The sequence below is a fragment of the Myiozetetes cayanensis genome, unplaced genomic scaffold, assembly GCF_022539395.1.
Source record: "Myiozetetes cayanensis isolate MyiCay16 unplaced genomic scaffold, myiCay2020 scf14, whole genome shotgun sequence".
Lineage (NCBI taxonomy): Eukaryota > Metazoa > Chordata > Aves > Passeriformes > Tyrannidae > Myiozetetes > Myiozetetes cayanensis.
Window position 1 is genome coordinate 6,144,605 of NW_026087048.1, and position 23,231 is coordinate 6,167,835.

Below are 23,231 nucleotides of genomic sequence, written 5' to 3' on the forward strand. Positions count from 1 at the left end.
TATAGTACAAAGCTTAAAGTGCAGTTACACTTATCAGAAGCATGCAAAGTAATTACTGTGTTCAGCTGCTTTATTTACAAATAATTCTTGATTCCCTTGTATTCTACAGGGACTGAACCCTGAATTAGTGTTAAATACTGCCTCTAGGTGCTGATTAGCATTGCCAGTCTGACATGCTGGGATCTGGGAACTACCAACCATTCCACAGACTAAGTGAATGATAGAGCACCCACAGCCCCACTCCTTAGACATTGTTAAAACCAGAGAGAATCAAAGCCTTTGAACTTGATTTATTTTCCTAGAGGTAGCTGAGAAACATAGAAGTTGAAAGAAGAGGTTGTTACACTCAAATGTAGCAGTAATGCCAGGGCAGCATGATATCAAAGAATGTGACTCTAATTTTATTCTTGCTAATCAACTGTAAATCATATTTGAATTTTTATTAAGCCTTTCTTCTCAGAAGGTTTAAAAGTCATATTAAAATCCTGTTACAGCACATATGTTTAGTAAACTGAAGTGGAAGGAAAGTGAGTGACTTCTTCAAGGAAAGAAAAGAAAGTCATGGGAGAGCAAGGAGCTGAACAAAGCTGCCCCTTCCTCTCCCTGTGTGTGGTCAGAGCACACAGCTCCAACACCATTCTGCTGCTGGCATTCATCTATCCTATTTTTGTGAATAACAGCAACAAAAATTTCCACACCTGACCACGTTGTCCATCAGCTCACATGCTAAAATCCTTGGGGAACACCACAGCCACAGAGATAGAGGCACCTTACTAGGACACAACCATAAGGAATGGTTAAAGGCAGCTTCAGAGGACAAAGAGCCATTATTTACCCCAGAGAGTTCCCTCTAGCTATACTATATCCTATCTCCATCTTTCCAAGTGTAGGCAAGTTAAGCAAGAAGAAGTTGCTCCAAAATTCCCATGATATGTAACATAATCCATCATCCTTGATATCCTGGGCTCTCTGCTCACTCTAGGATACAGCACAGACATCACCATGGCAATTAAAAAATTGCCTGGAAAGGATAGAGTACATTGCTTATCCTGCTGAAGGTCTCTGCAACTCTTGACAGAAGTATTGATAAGACACTTTAATAATTCAAGAAGAGAAGATGAATCAGCATTATAGAAATTCCAGTCCTCTTATACAGAGTCTTAATTTTCAGCTTTCCCTAAAAATCTACATCCCCTCTTCTCTTTAGTGCCTGTAAAGAATCATTTACAGGTACTGACAAACGAAGCTTAGCTGGAGGAATACATTGATGAAAACCAACTGTGTATCTGTTTTTTCACAAATGCAACAAGAGTCATGACTGAAATGTCAGAACACCTACACAGTCCTTCAGGCTGCTGTTTGCTGCAACACAAAAGAGCGAACTCTCCTCTCTGAAAAGAACATTTCTGTTTGATGGGGACAGAGATGGAGTGAGCATTCTGAAATCCATAAAAATGCTCCTTCAAATTTCTTGAGCTCAGCCAGACTTACCCATGCTCGGTACTTTTTCTGACTTCATCCTTGCATTTAGTACTTTGGTGACAGTGGGTAAAAGGCCTTCTTCCTTGCTCTCCAACCAAACTGACACAACTGCGTAGTTAGTTACTGGGAGTAATTAAGGGGATATCAAGCCCAGAAATACGCTGACACAGGACTGAGCACAGAAGAACAAGCCAACAAAAGTTCTAAGTGCTGCAAAATTAAATATGTGTGGGTCCACCAACTCTGCACACAGTTCTTTGCTTGTCTTCCCCTCAGGCTGCTCCATTATGAGGACCATGTAAGTAATGTGGAGCCAGGATTATAAACCATGCAAATGTGGCTTCTCATCACTGCCAGATGATACTGGAGAGATAAACTGGATGAATATCATATTCTTATCTTGCTGCCAATGAGCAGCAGTGTGGCTTCATGCCACGCTCTTAGTGCTTCCCAGTGAGCTGTTGTTGAAGCCAAGGCTGCCAGCCTTTCCTTTCGACAAAGCAAATCCTAGTTTCAGAAAAGAGGCATGAAAATGCGAACATAACTGAAGGTTCACTCTGAATAGACATTTACTTCAGGCTGCTTCTGGTTATTCTTGGAGAATAATTCTTTTAATTTTGAATAAATTAAAAATAAATTGGCTAACGCACTACAATAAATTATTTAAGTAATTAAAATTCTAAGTGAGCTTTGAAAGATTGCTTTTTCTATATAAGCGCATGTACAAATGGGCTCCCTGCTGCCAACCCATTGTGAAATCCTTTATTTCCCTTTCTTTTCTTTTTTGTAACTCAGAGATATATTTAGATTGGGAACAGTTGGTTTGTTTAGTGGTCTATTCAGGCAAATATGGTGAAGAGTTCAGGAGAAACTGAAGAATTCACATCTGTATCATCTAAATTTGAAGTAATTAACATTTGAATGTTTCTATGTTATGCTGTTCATAGATAGAGAATTGTTTGCTTCCAATCATTGACAACACTTTGTTCAACTGGTGTCAGCAGTTTTGTAAATTATTCTTTTTGGTATTTTTTTTTTCTTTTGCAAATTTTTGTAAATTACTACAAACTTTTGACAGCGTGTGCTGTTCTGAGAGAAAAGCAGGCACTGCACCCACATGGCTCTGAGCACAGAGTCCTGAATAGGAACAGAGCAGAAACAGAAATACCACCTTGCTTTAGTGGCTCTTCCTGCCTTCTCTTGCCACCATCCCTGAAATTACTGCACATTCCCTGCCAGCCTGTAGCCCCACACAGACCACCAGTGCAGGAGCAGGGCAGGGGCTGTCATGGTGAGTTGGGCGTTGCTTTTCCCATCCCACAGCATCTCTAGAAGCCTTCCCTGAAAAGAAATGAGTTCAGCAGGGGCAGTCACCTGCTTTTGAACGCCCTTCTCGGTGCACATGGACACTGCAGTCAAAGGCAAAGCAAATAAAAAGAACTAAGTCAAGTCCCAGGTCCCTGTGCACAGAACAGGCTTTGCCAAGGAGCACCAGGTTTGTAGAGCACGTAATTGGTCTGTGTGATCACAAAAACCCCGCAGTCAGCAGAGACCAGACTGCACACACAGAGCTCCTCAGGGCTGGGACTGGACCTGCAGATCCCACAGGAGCCTGAGCATAGGGAAAAAATGTACCAGACAAAGAGGTCTGGAAATGCTGATGTAATACTTCATGGAGCAAGATCCTCAGCCAGTGCAGTGTAGCTTCACTATCAGAGGCCAATCACATTTACAAAGAAAAATATGAGGCTTTCAAACATCTCATACAAATTACAAGCTGATCCATACTGGTCAAAACAAAGGATATGAATTTATGTATGAAGTAGGGACATCATGTATTGTCTAGGACTTCGATTTGACAGACTTTTTAAAAGAGAGGAACAAGTCTGAGTATTACAGGCAATATATTCATTTCAGGCCCAAATGTCTGTGAATTAAAAGCTCTGTGTATTAACTAGCCAGACCTGACTCCCAGAAATTATGTCTGTGCTGTAATTTTGTTTTATTAGCTGATTACTGAGGGCTACCAATAATTACTAGATGAAGCAACTTTGCAAACTCTGTTGTTCTAGGGAGAGGTCCAGCGTAAAATGTGAAGTATTTGTGGTTCCAGTGCTCTACAACAATCTGTCACAATGGAATTTGTTTCCTAGAACCTTAACCGTGCTTTTTACAGTGAGGTTGCCTTTCTCATCACAAGTGACGTATCAACAGATGTCTACTGACTTTTTAAATTAATGGGTCATCCATAGCAATGTAGTTAGAAAACTGAGCTTTTAAGATTTATGCGGATTATTTATATTACAAAGAAGGAGAAAAAGGTTTCAAAAACTGCTTGGTTTTACTTATATTAAAAGAAAAACCAACCAAACATAAAAACCCCAAATGACTTCTATCGCAAAAAAGTTCCAAAGATCTCTCCTGTGGAACCAGAAAGCAGAACAGAAGTTCTGATTTTCACATACAATGAACATCTCTAATGTCCTCCAGCTAACTATTATCAGGAGGGGTTTTTTATAGCCTTTAGTCAGTGCTTTTCTTCTTCCTGCAAACTGCCTTTAATTAGTGTACACTCATTGCTTCCCATTCCATCCTACACATCCTCCTGTGTCTAATGTATCTTTCCAGATCTAACACTGTTTGAGCAGACTAGGTAAAAGAAAGATGCTGAAAGAAAAGTCAAAACAGCCAGAAGATATTTAGAAGCACAGGAAAAACTGGACAAATATCACAGAAATAAGGTTGCAGTTTCTCTTAGTACATCAACATCTCACCACAGTAGGGTAGGGAGTGGTGTTGTCTGCTTGTTTAAGTAGATAAACTGTCAGAATACTTTAGACTGTTGCTTGAAAAGATCTGTTCTTCATATTTCATGGAAAAGTAGAATATTCTGTTTTCTGTTATAATCCAGTAATTTTCATGGTATTAAATTAACTAAAAATATCAGAAAGCATCTCCCAGCACCTTTCCAGTTTCCTAAACTGTCAGGAATAAATTAGGGTAGAATGGAAATGGCTGCAAGATGAAAGTGCAAACAGTTTTTCCCTTTAGCATGGTGGGAATAAAAATCAGGCAGCAAACTGAGAAGAAAATAAAGCTTGGAGAAATGTTTTCTAATGTACACAAATGAATGCTAAAAGTAAAAGAATAATGCAGATTTGATGAGCTTTGGCCACAGCCATTGTTTGCAAAGAGGCTGCTGAGATTTGATAAACAGCTTAGGAACTTCGTTGGCACCATTTCTCAATGAGCCTCTTGATTTGATTGTTTTATTCATTTTTCCAGATTTAAATTTTTTTTTTCATTTCTCTTTTTTTGGTGGGGAAGATGTTTGTTATATAGTCTGTTTCTTTACAGAAGCTGTTCTGCTTCTTTGAATGACAGTATAATTTTCTTTTCAAAATTCCAAGATACTTCCTATTGCTATCTTGCCCAGTGGGTCTGGGGTGCTGGATTGCCAACACTGAGTGGCAGATCCTTATGCAGAGGCTTTGCTGAGCATTGTGTGTGAGCCACTGAAATCATCTGTAATCTCTTCACTATGTAAAATGAACAAGGACAAAAGGCCTTGAATATCTAAAACTAAGTCACACAAGTAACCAAGGGTAATGTAGGATAAGCAAACTTTGACTTACTTCAGACAAACATAAAAAAAGTTTGCATGCTTTCATTTTTCCTTTGGTCTGCACAAGTGAGTTGAACAGCCTAAAGGAACAGGATTTCTCCTGAGATTCTGCTGCTGCTCACTACATACAAACAACTATTCAGCACTTTTCTTTCCCCTAATTAGAAATTTAAAGAAAAAGAAACAGGAGAAACTGGAAAAAAAAGCAAAAACTGTTGTGGAGTAAATGATTTAATTAGAAGCAAATGTCTGGAGGAACCATGAAAGATTCCTGACTAAAGGCTGTTATGCAACCTAAGTAAGAACTTGAATATTCATGAAGATAAGTAGCTAAATTCAACTTTCTTAAATAAGTTATTAAATGTTGATTCTTCAGCTAGTAGAAAAAAAAATTTAAGTAATTTATGATCAGAGTAGACCAAAATGATCACATTTATACCCACCAAAATGTTTGTCACCTTCAGTCTTGCTGAAGAAGTCACAAGACCTTCAGTCTTGATGAAGAAGTCACAAGATAGTATAATACCAACCCAGCATTCTTCCAAGTTTTGCAATGTGACTCAAATAGGGAGAGAACTCATATGGGTTTTTGCCAAATACATTAAATTTTAAGTGAAAAACCACCACGGGTACTTTGTGAGCAGTTTAACTTAATCTAAATCCAAAGCAAGTGCAGGTCATCTAGAAAAATGAACACTCCAAGAATGGACACAGGTAACTGCTCAGTCAGAGAGGTACTGGCACAAGCCAGAGGGGTGAGAGCATGAGCTCAGAGGTCAATGAGATCATCTTAGTGACTTTCAGTAGCAGAGTGCCCTCATCAGCTTCAGACACCCCCAAAATGGTGCCCCAAGTTCCACACAGAAAGCTGGTAAAAATTCTAGATTCAAACCAGAAAGCCCCAAAAAACAGTAACATTTCAAACAGCTGCAGAGTAAAGTTGCTAAAATTTCTTAGAAAAATCTAAGACATGTATTGATGAACATTAATATAAAAGAGCCATTGGTCTGAACCCAATGCAATAATTGTTTATGCTAATGTTTTATTTAACACTGCTTTAAAGCATCAATAGTTATGACGTGAACAACTCTGATGTTAAAAAGCTCTAGTCAATCGAAACATAGTTTGTAAATGTTTTGGAACAAAGATGATCTTTCCAGCTGTGTTTACATATCATCTAGTACAGGGAGAGTCTGGACTGTGACTATAATTACAGCTGATGGGACTATAAAAATAATACAAATCTCTCTCCTCATACAGAGGCAATACTGACCTGCCTTTGATTCCAGTTAAGAAAGCTCTCAGGCCTCAAATTAAACTCCTTAAATAAAACCAAAGCCTCCAGCAGAAGGATTATTTCCAGTGCATCCAAATATTTCTTAAGCTGTAATACTCTAAATTTCACATAATTTAGGCATTGAAAAAAAAAAAAAAGGCAAAAATTGGGTCAAACCCGTCCTTTATTTACATAAGACAGTGTTAAGTTCTAGTTTTGCCCTCTGTATTCTCTGAAAGCCTCCCAAACTTATGTCATCTGCAAATGTAATAATAATATTATCTCTTCCATCTTCCAGATGAAATTAAAGGAAAACAGTGACTCAGTATAGTTTCCTGGGGAATCTCAGAACATCACTAAATCTTACATTTGAGAGTGAACCACTGACAGCTACTCTAAGAACAAGTTCTGCCATGTGGGTTTACCAAGACCTTATTCTACAGCTTTCTGCTAAGAATGTTATTCAGAAAAGTGTTATTAAAGTCAAAAAGGGAAGATGGGAAGTTAGGCTTATTTGTTAGGAAAACAAATCTACCATGCTGACAGTGAATCCTGAAACAGGCTGCCCAGGGAGGCTGTGGAAGCTCTCGCTGTGGAATTGGTCAGTACTTGACGGGACACAGTCCTGAGTAGCTATTTCAGACATATTTGAAGTAGGGGGGTGGACGAGATGACCTCTGCAGGTCCTTTCCAAACTAAACCAGGATATTTCTACTCCTTTAGATAGCAGTAAAAATTGAATTGGAAGTATCACTGTGTATCTCAATATATTCCTGTACTTCATGTTTGTGTCTCTAAGCAGTCATTTGCAATGTTAATGCATGGCTATATTACATTAATTGTTAAGGTTTCATCTTCTGACTTTTGGGGTTGGAATACCCTCAGATATATTTCTCTTAATTGTATTAACTTACAGTAGATGCACGTATGTCTGTTATAAAAATGTCAGGCTAGGAACAAAATCCATGCCTCGTGATCTCCATATTTGTTTTTCTATGCCATTTGCTATTCTATGTGAGATGTAGCAAAGTAGGAACAACACTGCTGTGTCTATTCCTAAAATTCCCTCTAAACCAATAGGCAAGGGCTGAATTTACTCCTCTGATACTATTATTGGGATAGATGTTACAAGAGCAAATAAGAATATTAGAAGGTATTTACCCCCCTACAGTATTTAAAAATGTGGTGGCTGTAATTTTATTCTGTGTGGAAATTGCATAATACCAGTGTATTTCAAGAGTCTGTTTCTCAAAAATGCGTATGCTGGAAGTTTTTCCTAAACATAAGTTAGGTTAATACTCCAGGCCAGAGCTGAAATACCAGACAGGTAGAGGTCAAAGAAACAGCCTTTTGTGCAGGTTAGGAGGTTCCAACGAGGTGAGATGTAGCGAAAAATAGCTTCTTCACATCCTATTCCTTATTTTTATTGACATTCTACTGAAGGTATGACCTTGAGCAGCCATGACTACCCCTTAACCCTTTTCCTCTCCTTCCACTGTCTGCCTTAGTATTGGTCTCTTCAGATTTCCCTTCCATGCTTATTCTTCAATTTTGTTTAGTCTTCTTAAGTCAGATATTTCCATTTTCTGATTCAAATCCTGAGAGACATTTATTATCAGGCTATCACTTCAATATACATTTCATTCCTACAAGGAGTCTTGAAACAAGATTTCAGCAAATCTGAGAGGAAGTAGGTTATTTCATCAACTTGCTTGGCATTTCTCATTTCAAGAAAATTGAAACAAATAACTACGAAAAACAAAAGAAACTTCTTAATCCATCTTCTGATATTATAAGAACCGAAATACCCTTAAAGAACATTTCTGCCAGTTGGCTGTCTCCACTTTGTTTTCACTTCAGGGTGATTTAGTTGCAGGATTGTTTGTGAAGGTTTAAGACGACGTGATTTTTCTGTTAAGAAATTGTAGTGGTTTAACCCAGCAGGCAGCTAAACAACACACATCTGATTTCTGTAGAATTCATGGGTTGAGATAAAGACAGTTAATTAGGACAGCAAAGGAATAATGATAAAAGAATTAGAATACAGAAAACAAGTGATGCACAGTGCAGTTGTTCACCACCCACCGACCAATGCACAGCTAGTTCCCAAGTAGCAGCCCCCTGTAGTTTATACACTCAGGATGGTCCCATATGGTCTGGAATATCCCTTGGGTCAGCTGGGGTCAGCTGTCCCAGCTGTGTTCCCTCACAGCTTCCTGTGCCTCTCAGCCTCCTCACTGGCAATGTAGTGTGGGAAGCTGAAAAGTCCTTGACTTGTAAACACTGCTTAGCACCAACCAAAATATCAGTGTGTTATCCACATTATTCTCATCCTAAATCCAAAATACAGCACTGTACCAGTTACTAAGAAAATTAAATCTATCACAGCTAAGACCAGGAGTGGACTAGAGTTAAAAAACAAACTGAAAGACACCCAGGATCTCTGTCTTGGAAGTTCTTGTTAACTTGTGAGAGGTTTTTTTTAAGTTTGTTCTTTCAATTCTCTTCTTTCCATTTTGCCTCTCATCCTCTTCCACACAAATTCCACATTTCTTCCAAATTCCTTTGCTGTATCTTAAGCGTTCGCTCTCCCCATCTAAGCACTCCCTTAGTTTCCCAGCTCTCAGCTTCACTCGTGTGTCCCCAAACTCCATTTTTCTCATGCTGCCACTGTTCTTCCTCCCCATTTAGAAACATCTTGTATAATTTATAATGCCAGTTTGCATTCTCATCAGACAATTCACTAACTCTATTTTCTAATGAACTACACTAAATTGGGGCAATTGGCATTTACAGATCCATCATTATGTAGCTCTGACACTAGCATGCATATTAATGTACAATACCAATAAAATATCTGCAAGCATTGAGTAGAAATAATGTCTGGTTTTAAAAGGAAGGGTTAAGCTAAAAATGTAAGGTAGGAAACATCCACTGTGTTTAGAAAAGATTTCATCTACTGTCTTGTCTTTCCTGTCAGCATAGTCAGAGTGGAATGGAAGAGACCTCAAGTAAGGAATAGCAGCAGCCAGGATCCAGCCTAGCTCAGTCTATTCTGGCAGGGATTTGATGGATCAGCTCTGGATAGGTTTAACTCCCAATCAGACTCAGCTGCTAACAGCTGAGAAGCCATTAAAGGGAATATATAAACTAGAGCTAAGTATGATGGTGACATGTTTTGTTTCTAGCTTGTTAAACCAGTAATTGTTATTGCAAGTAGCTGTCATTCCCACAGCATTGGCTTCTTGTTGACAATGAAGAAAACTCATTTGTTTTATAGCATGAAGCTTAATTTACTTCATGGTTGGTTTCTTTCTCTGCTTGTCAATCCCAGACCTCTGAGAAAGAAAGGCAGTGAGTTTTATGACAAGCAGAAAGAGCTGTAACTAAACAGCCAGTACAAAAACTCGTTTCTTATTGATGATGAAGGGGTTTTTGAAAGGCACATGGGATCAAAAACTCCATTTTGAATCATATTAGCCACGACTGCCAGTCACTGACTATACCCAGATTGGCTAGTAATATGTGTTTTGTATGTAGTGATCCCTTTGTTTTATATGGTAATTAATTAAATTTGACAACTCCAGAAGAAATTAACTCTACAAAGTTGACTACCTGCTGGCCTTTAGCCATTTGTGTCTCCAACAGCCAACTGTTCATACTTCCAGTTAAGAACATGGCTATAACCACATCAGGAGCGTATGGAAGAGAGAGACCCATTATTACCTCATGGAAATGCAAATGAAACCTTTATAGTACAGATGTAATTTATGTAGAGAAAAACATCTTGTTGGCATTCAGGCTATTCTGTTCAGGAAACATTTCTGATGACCTACAGAAGGCTTCTGTAAGCTGTGTCATCACTAGGAGTGTTTGGCTGTACAACAAACCTTTCCTGGGATGGTTAATATTCAAAAATACATTACCTTAACATAGTCAGGCTAATTCTGCATGATTTATGACACCAGAGTGCAGTTTATGAAAGCTGGGGAAAAAACTTGAGTAGTATAAAAATCCTCTGAAGGCAACTGTACTGTGCTGCGCCAAAGCAAAAATTCCTCCAGTAGCTGTGAGAAGGCACATACTGCAGCAGAAGGTCATTTCCCTACAGGGAGCTACAGAAGAAGGCCCTATAAACAAAGTCCATGGTTGAGAAGGGTGTTTTTTGAAGCCTGGTTTAAGATTCAGTGGAAGCACCACGTACTGTGCTGAGTTCTGCAGAGATACATTAAAATGGGGCGTTTTGTTCAGGTACCCAGTTTGAACAGGCCTTGAACAGACTGGCTGAGCCTTCCTGAATACAAAGATAAAAATGTAATTAAATCCAGAGCTATGCAGCTGAAGACTCCAGCCAGCAGGAGCTCCTGCAGAAGCCACTAAGGGGCCTGATGCACTGGAAAGAAGAGTGAGACAAAAACTCCATCACACAGATGAGGGGCTAAGAGAACTGAGTGGTTATTCCTGCCCTGTCTACATGGCAAGCAACCGCTGAAGGCTGGAGACAGTGAGAAGCTGCAGCAGTAACTTGGCTGGGGAACTTCAGGCATTCAGACCTTTAAATCACTGCCTGTTCCACACTGCTCTTCACTTCAGCTTCCTTCTCTTAGTTTCCTCTGACCTGCCCTGTCCTCATGGCTCACATTGCCCTTCAAATAACTCATTCTTTGTGTTACCTTGATACATTCTGAACAAATGACTCAAAATTAATGCACCCCTTATTAACACGGTATCATTTATTCATTTTGTGCTGTTCCTTGCTTTTACACTTTCTCTGTTGTCTCTCATAGTCAAAAAGCATTCTTGCTTACTTGTCTGATTAGGCTGACTCTGTGTTAGGAGAGCATCCAGCATGAGGAGATCCCCTTTTTTCCAAACCTCTAAGCCCACCCATAACAAACACCATTAATAACAACAGCAGGCCCACATACACTCAGCAGGCTGTTGGTGTCATTCCTTATATCATCCCACTGGTACAGGCTTTTATCTCACATCAAAGTTTGGGTCTAATACCTGGCTGTCCTCTCCTGGCTCTCAGATGCCTGTGCAGTGCAGCCACAGCCTGCTTTGAGTTCAACCTGCCAACACTCTCTGAAATTGTTGCACTCTGCATAACATGTGTTCTTCACCCACCGTCACTCAGATAATATATGACTCCATACAACTCCTGTTCTGCTCACTGGTATCACAGACATTAGAACTCAGCCGCTGTAACAAGGATGGAACTGATGGAGTTTGCCTGTTGGCTTTAGTGGCACCAGGGAAACAGCTCACTGACTGTGACTGCCTACTCTCACTTTGGCAGATAGTAAATATCAAACCCAAAATACACATACCAGTTTTCACATTAGGTTCTAATAAATCTAAAACTTTCAAAAACAGGCATAGAAACTATAAGCACTGGCAGAGTTCTCTGTGTCTGCTGACTTTCAAATACTAAATAAACAGTGTCTGGATTTTGGCAACTGCTAGCATGCAAGGGAACAGATAGCAAGCCACTTGTCATGAATAATCCTATCTTTATTTTTTTTTCTTTTATCATTTTCTTGTGCCTTGAACTTTAAACATCTTAGGGGGAAGATGGATTTTGAGGATAACTACAGTTTTAAGCATTTAAGCATTTAACTTCTTCATTGGTTATCATAGCTAGCTGAATTCAAATACAAATACTGCAAGCTCACTCATATGTTGAGTTTCATCTCTGTGCAGCTGTGACAGAGTGAAGCTTAAATTACTCATATTTGAACCCAGCAGATCCTACAGTGCATTTTACAAGCCAGGCACAGGAATATCTATTGATATACCAAGCGATTGTGGTTGCAAATAGAGCAGGTATTTAAGCATATATAATGTAGCAATCTTGTCTAAATACCACAAGAAATAATATAATTTGGATTTTGGCCAAGATTTCTTCTCTCCTCCATCTCCAACTATAAGAAGCTCTTAAGTGCCCCCAGAAATCAAGAGCTTTGGTTTTGCATATCCCTCCCAGACTACACTGCTTGTTAGTTCTAAGTACAGTTAAGGATTCAAAAGGCAAAGTAAATATTTTGATCCTCCCTTGAAGTATTTTGTACTGCAAAGAAGATTGGGAATTTCTGACAAGAGATCTAAGAATCTTAACTTTTCAGTTTAGTTCTTTAAAAAGCAAGTCAAAATTTGGCATTGTGTCTTGAATTATTTGTGCTTTCCAATATCTTGTAATCTTCCTTTGCTATGGCACATCTCTGTTCCAGGAAGGAAAAATCCACCCTTCAAAAGAAATAGTTTCCTAGAAGGTTACACACTTACCACATCCATGATCTGCATGAGGCTGAGAGTGAAGTAGACAGTGAGTGGCTGGGAATCATTTGCAACGGGTCGCTCCAGAGGGTTGTAATTTTTCAGCAGCTCCTTGTAAAGCTTCCTTTGGAACTCTCCTTGTAGGGACTCTTTGGGCACACAAAGAAATAGATAAACAATTAGGATTCTATATCAGAAAAAGTTGAGACGTGCTTTTTTACTGCTATCAGATATTGTGTTTATTATACCTGCTGCATTCCCAGTAAAATGCCACTGTATTTCATGTAGTTCATTAGCTACTACAATAAAATCCAGAACACAAACGCATCACTCTGTTCATCCCAGCCTGTAAGGAGGATTGCCTCTTTGATAATTTCTTGATTGGCCAGGAGTGATAAATTCTAAATGCTAGTGATGCTTGCTCAACATACACACCCTTCGGTCCAGCAGCAAGAGGTGATGAGGAGGAAACACACTACCTGTGATCTGACACCTGTCCTGGCACAGCTCTAAGCAAAACAGCTGAACAGAGATATGGCAGAGGGCTTCAGCAAGACAATGGGAGAAAAATGGCCACAGGTTAGACCGAATCCTACTCTCAGGCTGCTTCAGACCAACAACTCTTTGGGGCAAGTACTCTCCGCTTTGTTCTCTGTTCATGAAGCTGTGAAAGAAGCGGGGTACGCTTCACTCTCTGACAGAGATGAGAGGTGCTACATTAATATACATGATAATATTCAGGGATTTCTGTCCTTTTTACGCTTCAAATCTAATTTTTATTCTACCGTTTTTCTGTGAAGGGAGAGGGAGCAGGTCCACATGAATGAAGCACCGTAGACCAGGGACAGGTCACCATTTAAGTCCCTTGACGGAGTTCCCTCCCCCATCCCCATCGCTCTGCCCGTCTCCCGTGTCCCTTCCCGGTCGGAACCAGCCCCGCAAGCCCCCAGTGCGGCCGGGGATGGGGACGCAGCGGAGAGAGGCTGAAGGAGAGACCCGCCGTGCCGGGGCGGACCAGGGCCGCTGTCCCTGCCGTTCCCGCTGTCCCGCCCGCCCCGCCGCTGCTGCCGGCGCTGCCCGCGGGGCCGCCGCCCCCTCACTCACCGCGCACGATCCCCGCCGACGCCAGCAGCCACAGCCACAGCTCCGGGAGGCCCATCCCGGGAGCGCCGGCGCCGCGAGGGACGGACGGACACAGCAACAGCAGCCGCAGCTTCTCCCGCCACGGATCCGGCCCTCTAGGAGCCGCCGGCGCCCTGGGCACCTCCGACAACTCGGCCCCTTCCTGCGCCCGCAGCTCTGCTCGCCCTACGGCGCCGCCGGCCCGGGCGGGGCGGGGCGGGGCGGGGCGGAGCGCAGAGATGCTGACGAACCCGCCTCCGCGCCCTTCCTCCCGCCGGTAGAGCTCCCTCCCGCCCCTAATATTCGGACGACCCCGGGCCGGAGGGAAGGGAGTGGAGTCGCTCGCAGGCGGCTGCAGCAGCAGGAGCGATGCGGAGTGGTCGGCGAGGGGGTCCCAGCATTATAGAGGCGAGAGCGGGGGCGGCCCCTTCCCTGCTGGGCAGCCGCGCCCGCCGCCCTCCCCGAGCCCCGCCGGGGACGAGTTCCCGCAGCGGCACCGCGGGGGCCAAGGCTGGGAGGGAAGGGGAGCCGGCACAGGAGCACACCCTGCCCGCCCTGGCCCAAAAACCACAGGGCATCAGGGCCCCCAGGGCCACAGAGCTGGCCTCCAGCATCACTGCCCTCCCCGGCACAGGTGCTCGGTCATTCTCCTTCGCCATCGGCAGCGGCTGCTGTTGTGGAAGGCGTGAATTAGCCGAAAGGGCAGCAGAGCGAGTGCCCCGGGTAGGATATCCACTGCCGGGGGCCAGGGGCAGGCAGCCAGGGTGGGCACCAGGGCAGTCCCTGCTGACCTCAGCCAGGAGCTTGGTCACATTTAGGGCAGGAGGGTGAAGGCCAAAATTATGTTGCACCCAGCAGATGCAGGTCTGTGGGCTCAGGTGCTGGATGTTTTGTGTAGATAAGGGGAAAACAGCCATGGGCATGGGGCATTGGGTTCAGTGCTTGACAAACACATGACAGAAAAAATGATGCCTGAGCTCCTGCCTGGTGTGGGTATAATGCATCACAGTTGGGAAGCTGGCCTAGAAAATTCAATGCATTTTGTTGATTGTCTGGTTCCCGTTTGCAACTCTAAGCACATTTTTTGAGACCATGCATGGGTTCTTTCAGTCAAAATCTCTGTCCTTCAAATCCAGTTGCTGCATTAAATGAATGTCCAAGGCAGCTGCACTTAAGGACAAATGGTTTTGAAGTGTGCAAGGGGTAACTAAATGCTTGTTTTTCAAATAACCATTAAACAGCAGTTTATTAGTCCATGCTAATTCTTAGCTTTAAAAATCCAGCTTATCTGGTTTGGTTTAAGCACTGACCTAATTTATGTAGCTATTGTTTAAGTATTTTTAAATGTTTAGGAAAAAAAAAAAACAGATGAAACTGGAGTCAACTTGAGTAGCCCAGCACATTGGTGCATTGTGTGTTTCAGGTGTAACACACAGCAGGACTGAAACATTCCCCTTTTCCAATGAGCCAACATGCCAAACAATTTTACCAAGGGGTAGTGGAAGCCAGCAAGTGGCAAAGGTAACTCTACAAAAGCCAAGTCATAGCTGATGTTTTTTGGTTTGTGGTGGGTATTTTTTTTCTGTGAGATTTTGACCTTTTTGGACCAGTTAGTAGACAGGAAGGAGTTGCTAGGGCAGCTCTGTATTATTTGCAGGAAAAAAAAGGGTTATTATTCATTTGTACTTCAACCTTCCCATGGCAGTGTTCTTAGTACCTGGATTTTTGCTTTGTTTCATTACAGAAAGGAAACTCATTCTCTCCTCCTACTCCTGTGTACCCACTGCTGTTTTGGCACAGGTGCCCCAGATATTTTTGGGTGTACAGTAAACAGCAGGAATTGTTCAGGCAAGAAATCTGGAGAGGAAATCTACAGTTCATGGCTGACCTCTACTGTTGGCTCTTTTTTCTGCTCTACGCATTGCTTTGCTGACAACTGCCTCACCCCGGTGACAAAGGCACAGCAGAGGTGAGCACGGGCCAAGGTCTTCAGGGCTCTATTATGGGATTCAAAAGGCAGACCCTTCAGGGGATGGTGCTGAAACACCAAATTCCAGTAGTGTAAGTGTGGAAAAAATAATTCATAACTATTTCCTTGATAAATTTTGATTTATTTTTGGTTCTGGCAGTCTCATTTGCTTTTGATGTTAGCAAATTGAATTTTATAGGCACTTCAGAAATTCTTGTCTTTTAATAGCAATCAGCACCCCAGCTCCTTGATTAGACTGTGTTCAATCAGATGCATTCCTGCTACAGGTTTTACCCTTTCTAATTAGAGATTTCAGTGTGAATGCACACAAATGGCAGGAAGAGGTCGTATCTGCTTTCAGTATCATTCTGCCTAATAGAAGTGAGTTTCACAAACATTTATGAGGATTGCTTGTACAGACACTAGCAAAGGAAGATTAACAAAAACTATACTGAAGTCCTCTAAAAATACATCCTTTTACAAAAGGCAAAAGTCTTCACTCGAGTAGCATTTCAGGTCTATTTTGAGTCTGAGGCACAGAGCTATTAGAGAAACAGCTACAGGATTCTGAATTAATGTGTCTATAGAAAAGACCCTCATCATAAAAACCGTTTGTTTATACCTAAAGATTATCTTCCTAGTTACTTATCTTCCTACTTATTATCTTCCTAGTTATTTATAATGTTAATCCCATACATTGATCAGTTAAAAGAGCCAAGGACGTAAGAGATTTTGGAATGACTCGTGCAGTCATTACAAGGTTCTCAGGGGTTGTTCAGGAGTTATAATATCCCACAATTGTGAGGAATATCCTCTTTTTCTCTTTGCACAGAATTGCAGAAGAGTAAAATCTTGCATATTCCTAATGAAGAAGATGATAAAATAGCCCTGGGATTAGGCTGATAGTGAAGAAGTGACCATCTTATACTCTGTGCCATGTGCATCTACAGTGACTGCACACTTTCTGACTTTGATCTAATTATTGTGCCACTGCAATGACCTGGGACTCCCATATCAGAAAAAAATCTGCTTTTCTTTCTTCTGAGAGAAGAAGGTAGAATAGGCTAGGATTTTAAATGGCAACTTCGAGCATATGTTAGAAACCCACATCTATTTGAATGTTATTTGAATTAAATTACCTCTTTATTTGTTAGCTTTTTTTTTACTTGCAGGTAGCCCTAGTAATTACATCTCATGTTATTAGTTATTTTCTGTTGTTTATTTTGCACAACAAGTAGTCTCAGTGATGGAGAGTGCATATGTGAGGAGCTTGATTTTTTTCTGCAAAATATCCTGCAACAATATATTCTTTCTTCCTTGCAAGAGGTAACAGATAGTTTTGATGTTGAGGTTTCTATTGAAGGATGAATTAGTGATCTGAAATCTGCTTGATTTTGTGATTAAACTTTATATTCTGTACACCCAAACTTGAACAGAGGTTCGCAAAGACAGTCTCTTCCCAAATTCTTAGTTTGTACTCCAGTACGTTATTTCCAGAAAATAATCCATTCCCCAAATGGTCTTCTGTTGGGAAGGATAAAGAAGAGCAGAGACTATTCTGTTGTTGAAGAACGATAAAGCTTCTGCCCTCTCACGTTGTAAAAAGTAATTACAGAGAGAAGATTTCTGCACAGTGCTCAGATGTGAAGAATGAGGATTTGTGAAATTTGCCTAATGACTGTGTAAATAATGAATAGGGTCTGTGGTCATTTGTATAGTGCAAACATCTTTCAAAATTAATTCTTGTCTTCTATTACCATTAGCAAACACAGTGTGAGCATATTAAACTACAGTGGCAACACCACTGTATTACTGAGAATGGAAAAGCTCTAATGGAATAACTACAGGGATTTCTCAGCGTATCTACCCTACAGGTGCTTTTCTCTGCCCTAAGAAATATCACAGGTTTTCATTGACATCATGCTTAGTATGTTTACACTTCGATTTTTCTATAAGAAATTATTGTTCCTCTCATTTTAGCCTCTGTCAGGTCCTTCTGAATCATTTTGTAATTCCAGGGTTTGGAATTCGTTTCTCACTGACATACAATTCACATTTCAGTGTCACTTTGTCATCTTTTTGGATGAGTGTGAACAACAGAAAGTTGACAAAACAGCTTTTCTTCACCGTGGTTAGTTTTAAATAACTACATAATTTAGGGTTCACAGAAGCTAATTAAAGTTGACAAGAAATCTGCATTTTAGGCCCACAGCTTTAACAGATTTTCATCTCTAAACATCTGAAAATCAACCTTATTTATCTTGTCCTAAAGCAATAAACTAGAAATTTTTCTTTGCTGAAAAAATTACCATCTGCTGCAATTTAAATAACTAACATAAATTCCACCAAAAATGGTCATTTGGTCTGTGAAGACCATTCCAATAAGGGCACTGACCATAAAGCCTAGTTTAAACCCCGTCAAAGACAAAATATTGTATCAAAGCTGAGGAAAATGCATTTAAATTTAGGGCTTATAGTTGAGGCAGGTGATAGGGGACAGGTCGGTCTTGCAAAGCCAAATTTCCACTGACAAGATTTCTAAAAAGAAAAGTAGTCAGGGTGCACTTGTCTGCTAGAGAATACTGAATTTTGGCCTTTAGAATCCTAGTGGTTCTGTTTCAGTTCACCAAATACATACATTTTTAATATGGCTACAGGGAGAAAGAATTTTTCTCTTTTTTTCAGGTCTCTGCGTTTTGTTTTGGAATTCATGGATTGCAGATTTGCAACTGCATTTCTTACCTTGCATAAAACCAGCATTCCCTAATATTCCTTCCCAGCTCCTCCTGCAAAGTCTCAGTATCACTCCTAAAGCAAATCAGTCCCATTTTTGCATAATTTATTTTAACTGGTCACTGATGAAGGTGAAGTTGGTGTTTTTCAAGCATCTGCAGCAACAAACATCATGTATCATCTGTTTTAAATGAGATCTGGTCCTTTCTCTAGCACAGTGCACTGATAGCAGCAGCAGAAGGCTGCAAAGGGGCAAATGCCACAGTGAGTCGCTGGGAGAGGAATTCATTGCTCTGGGCCCTGTAGAGTGGCAGCCTGTCATGGCTCAATGAGAAATGCTGTTTGTCTCCAGCCAGCTGGTGACAGTCCTTCACAGAAAGTGTTGCAAATGGGAGCATCCAGAGAATGGAAACAAAAATGAATAACTTTTTTTGTCAGAATACAGTATGTTTGGAGGCTGTGGATCCTTTAGAGACAGGGAGAGTTTTCAAAATGAGGTTCCTTAACTGGACTTCGAGGAAGTCTCAAAGCAGCTACAAGATTGTTTCACTGATAAAGAGCTGTGGACTTCTCAGAGGAGGAACTGAAACTATTTTAAATGTAGGTTTTATTGGAAGATTCACTACAAATAATTCAAAACTCTAGATGTAATCTGTTTTATCTGGATCCCTTAGATAGAGAAATACAGACTTCAGAACTGTTTGTCTGGAGCACTGAAGAAGATGGGCTATGGTTTTGCCACGTTCAGGAATGCAGGCCACGTTTTTCCGCATGGGAAGCACAGCATGGAGCAGCCCGTGCTCTGCTTCCCAAACATGGCAAATGTGAGCAGCAGACAGCTCCTGCTGGCTCCTGGGCTTGCTGAAATGGCCAAGTGTGTGGGAGGAGTGGATCCCTCTTCCAGCTGGACATCTGATGTTATTGTATGTGACAAAGTGAGTGGGACTTTTCCCTCCTCATTCCTAGTTTCAAAGACCATCCTGTCTACTTTTTCCATCAGCTGCAAAGCCAGGACTGTGGGTGGGTGTGCTGAGTGCCAGCAGCATCAATCAGGAAGCAGTTGCACTCTGGCTGTTGTCAGTGCAGTGACAACGCCCTGGGCATCAGCTCCACTGCCCGGTCCTTGACTGACCCAGCCCTTGTTGAACAACCACAAAGCTGGGCTGATCCCCAGGGTGGGGATGGTGCATTCCTGTGAATGAATGTCTTGCAATCACATATTTAAGTAGATATAGAAAATATAGACCTCAGCTATATGTGATTCATCTCAGCACTGAAGAACCTGACAGAGTAAATGACTGACTAAAGGTCCCAGCACAGATATCTGGAGTAACCATTTTGTGAGTGAGCTGGGTGGGGTCAATCACAACAGACACATGCACAGAGGAAGGAGTTTTCCAATCAAAACCAGCCTTTAATTTTACGGATAGTTAGCTCTTAAAATAAAACTTCTTTGTTTTCCAGTAACATCAAAAGGGTTTTTGCTAGTCATGAGTGAATGCCAGTTGCTTTCAGTGTATTTTTCTTGAACTAGATTTAAAAGACCACAGATAGTTCATAAATTTATTATGGACAATTTTTTCTAAAGTTTTTTCTTAGTATGACAGAGAGGATGAAAAAAAAGGAGAATGGGGGCATAGAGAGAGGAAGGAACTGTCTGTTTTTTTCAGAGATTTTAATTAGGTAGCAGGATTTTTCAAGCTTGGATAAGCTTTCAGGTATTTACTTAAGCATCTGTTTTGCAGGAGGAATTTTAGACCGATGATTGTTTTAATAACTAATTATAAGGTAAAAGATACGATAAAAATAAAGACCTGACTTATAATTTGCCTTCTTACCTTCTTATGTTCAGAGATAAACTTGCTTTACACAGCTCTAGGGCTTTGTTCGTCTGCATGTTTTGCTAGTGCAGGTACAAGAAGCCAGATTCTTCATTTTGTAACTCGGTGGTCTGGAGTTTGAACCATTTGGTATGTTATTAGAGCATGAAAAAAATTATTATGGTTACCTGATCCAGGCAAATAAATAAACTTAAAGCAGCTTATTGAAAGGTTTCTATTTTCCCATTTCGAGTTTGTATTTAACCAGAGTTGTTTGGATACATAGAATGTCCAATGAACTAAAACAGTGTTCCTGCTTTTTCTAATTTACATAAATGAACTTCATTTTTAATTGAATCTATTACTCCTATTAAATCCTCTGGGATGCCTAAATAAAAATGCTGTGGGTCTCCTTATAGGCTGTAATTCAAGGCTATCTTTTTATCATGGTCAAAATTGTTATTCTGGATTCCCACTTAATTATGAAGATAATGCAATGTGGCAGCTCAGAGGCAACAGTGACATTGCTCATGCCAAGCTGCAAGGATGGCTTGTAAGTAGCTGAGATGGCTTGAGTGCTTTAAGTAATAATTTAATTTATCAGTTTGTTGGTGGATTGTAGCTGGTACCGATTTTTATAACCTAAACATTTCCATGTTTTCATAATGATGATCAGAAGATAGAAAATATTAATAATTGTGCAGTTTTCAAAAGCACTGAATTGATTTAGACCCTATATAATGTTTTTTAAAGGGATTCTGATCACCTGGGAGCTTGAATCTTATGGGAACCAAATGAGTTTATATGCCTAAGAGTGGATTTTCTGAGCAGGCAGCAGCATTTTATTTTTGGGAATAAATAATAAATTGCCAGGATGTATTTGAAATTTTTACCCTACCATTTGCATTGATTTAAACTTTAAAAGTCTAAATAGTGTGTAACAAACTCATTTGTTTGTTGATTTTCAAAGCTGTGAATGTCCAAGCCCAGAAATCCCCGGTTGAAGGTGTTAAAAGGACACAGTTTCCCCACATTTCTCTGGCAGAATGGAGATCGGCTGAACCCACTGTCTGTAAGCCAGGCACAGGTGGCAGTGTTTGCTCGGGGGTGTTTTGTGACACAAGACTGGTCCCTGATCTCTGTGTGATGCTGGGAGCTAACACTGAACATCAGCTTGCCTGTCACACCTTCTCTCTCACAGCTGACCTGGTTTGGAGTTGATTCTCTCCAGTAAATTGTTCTATTTCATTAACAGGTTTTCTCCTGTTTTTGCTCACCCCCATGTAGCAGTTTGTTTGGTTTGTGCATTACATGGCCACATTCAGCCCCGAATTCCAATTTTATTGTAAAATTTTTCTAGTTTCTAGGAGGAGTTTTTAGGCAGCATTCCTTTAAGGAGAAGGAGGAAATAGTGATGATCTGTGGGACTGTCCAGGTGATAAAGAGCAGGATAGTGGTGGATTTCCCACCTGAGGAAGACTGACTAGGTTTTAGGATTAAGGACAGGAACAGGAGAGACAAAAGTGCTCTTTTGAGAGCATTGGCTTCATTAGAGCCAATTAGATCTCTTTCAAATTTTTTTCCTCTTTTTGTATTGAACTGGTATCTGCTTAGCCAGTATGGCTTCCCTTAAGTGGAAGGATTATCTGAATTTTTTATTCAATCTTAGTATGATCTTTGTTTTCTTATAAAAATAACTAATTGCATAGCTGCTGGTTTGGGGATTTTTTTCCTCTTTTTTTAAGGGTGTCTGGGGATTTGGAGAGCATCTTATTGTTGGTGTTAGCACACACTCAGATTAATTATTTAAGGAATGTACTCCTATAATTCATCATCCAATGAGGATTATTGAGATATTTTCAATGCATCCAATTTCTTCCACAGGGACGTCATAGACCATGAAGAAAATGAGAATATCCTTGTCAAATTGAGGGGCTGAGACACAAAGCAAGTAAGAAGAAGATGACAGACAGGTGAGTTTTGAATTTTTCCCTTCAAACATCTTGCTAGAGCCACGTGAATCTAGAGAGTCTTCTTTTAGGAAAACTCCAGTAAATTAAAATAAAATAGAACTAAAATGAAGCATGGTAAAATATTCAGCAGAGCTTCTGCTTCATTGCTTTAATGATGAGGAACTAATAAAAGGAACCCAGACTCGTTCAAAGCTGTGGTATTAACCTGAGAGCTCCCCAGTTTCATTCGGGTGCCTGTGGAGAACTCGGAGGGGGCTCTGTGAAGAGCAGTACATGGATGGAGCACCACCCAAGGCGGAGTGGTGAACAGATACTGGGAATACATGCAGAACTTACATGTGTTCCTCTCTCTCCGTTTGTGCTGAGTACCTTATAGAAATGGATTCAGAATTCATTAGGAAAAATTAGTATTATTGTTCAAAATAATGCTTGTATTACTGGTGGAATTGAGGCTGAGTGACAAGGCATGTTTATGTGTATGACATAAACTATCACAGTTAAAGGAAATGATCATGGAATCATGGAATATCCTGAGCTGGAGGGTTCCACAAGAATATTGAGTCCAACTCCTGGCCCTGCACAGAACAACCCAAAGAGTCACACCATGTGTCTGAGAGTATTGTTCAAACACTTCTGGAATTCTGTCAGGGTGGTGCTGTGACCACTTCCCTGGGGAACCTGTTCAGGGCCCAAGCATCCTCTATGTGAAGGATGGCATTTCCAAGGCAGTGTTACTTCAAACTGCAGATTATCCCATGTACATTCATTTTCCTGACTTTTCTGAGTGACTTCTGTAAGGTTTAGACATCAAGGACAGAACTATTCCCCTTCCTGAATGCTGTTTGTAAGACAGATCAAAGAACCTGTTCTTACAATAGGTTAAAAACCCATTACTGTCTTCAAAACCAATTCTTGTCCCCTGGGAGAAGGAAGATTCCTTCATGATAAGTTG

At 40.8% G+C, this 23,231-nt stretch overlaps 2 protein-coding genes across 3 annotated transcripts in view; one reads left to right on the forward strand and one right to left on the reverse strand.

The window, feature by feature from the left end:
- Window positions 1-13,972, reverse strand: part of LOC126637004 (neuronal acetylcholine receptor subunit alpha-7) — a 39,915-nt gene extending 25,943 nt beyond the window's left edge. Inside the window, exons 1-2 of the mRNA XM_050309864.1 lie at window positions 13,767-13,972; window positions 12,672-12,811 (exon numbers count right to left, since the gene is read on the reverse strand). Coding sequence (XP_050165821.1) covers window positions 12,672-12,811; window positions 13,767-13,821 — 195 coding nt within the window. The 5' untranslated portion in view covers window positions 13,822-13,972. The remainder of the gene's footprint in view (window positions 1-12,671; window positions 12,812-13,766) is intronic.
- THSD4 (thrombospondin type 1 domain containing 4) overlaps window positions 1-22,247 on the forward strand; it is a 414,123-nt gene extending 391,876 nt beyond the window's left edge. The window contains exon 21 of one of the 2 annotated variants that reach the window (XR_007628157.1): window positions 22,191-22,247. The gene's annotated coding sequence lies outside the window, so the exon portion shown is untranslated. The remainder of the gene's footprint in view (window positions 1-22,190) is intronic. The other variant, XR_007628158.1, reaches the window with a different exon arrangement.
- The last annotated feature ends 984 nt before the right edge of the window (window positions 22,248-23,231 follow it).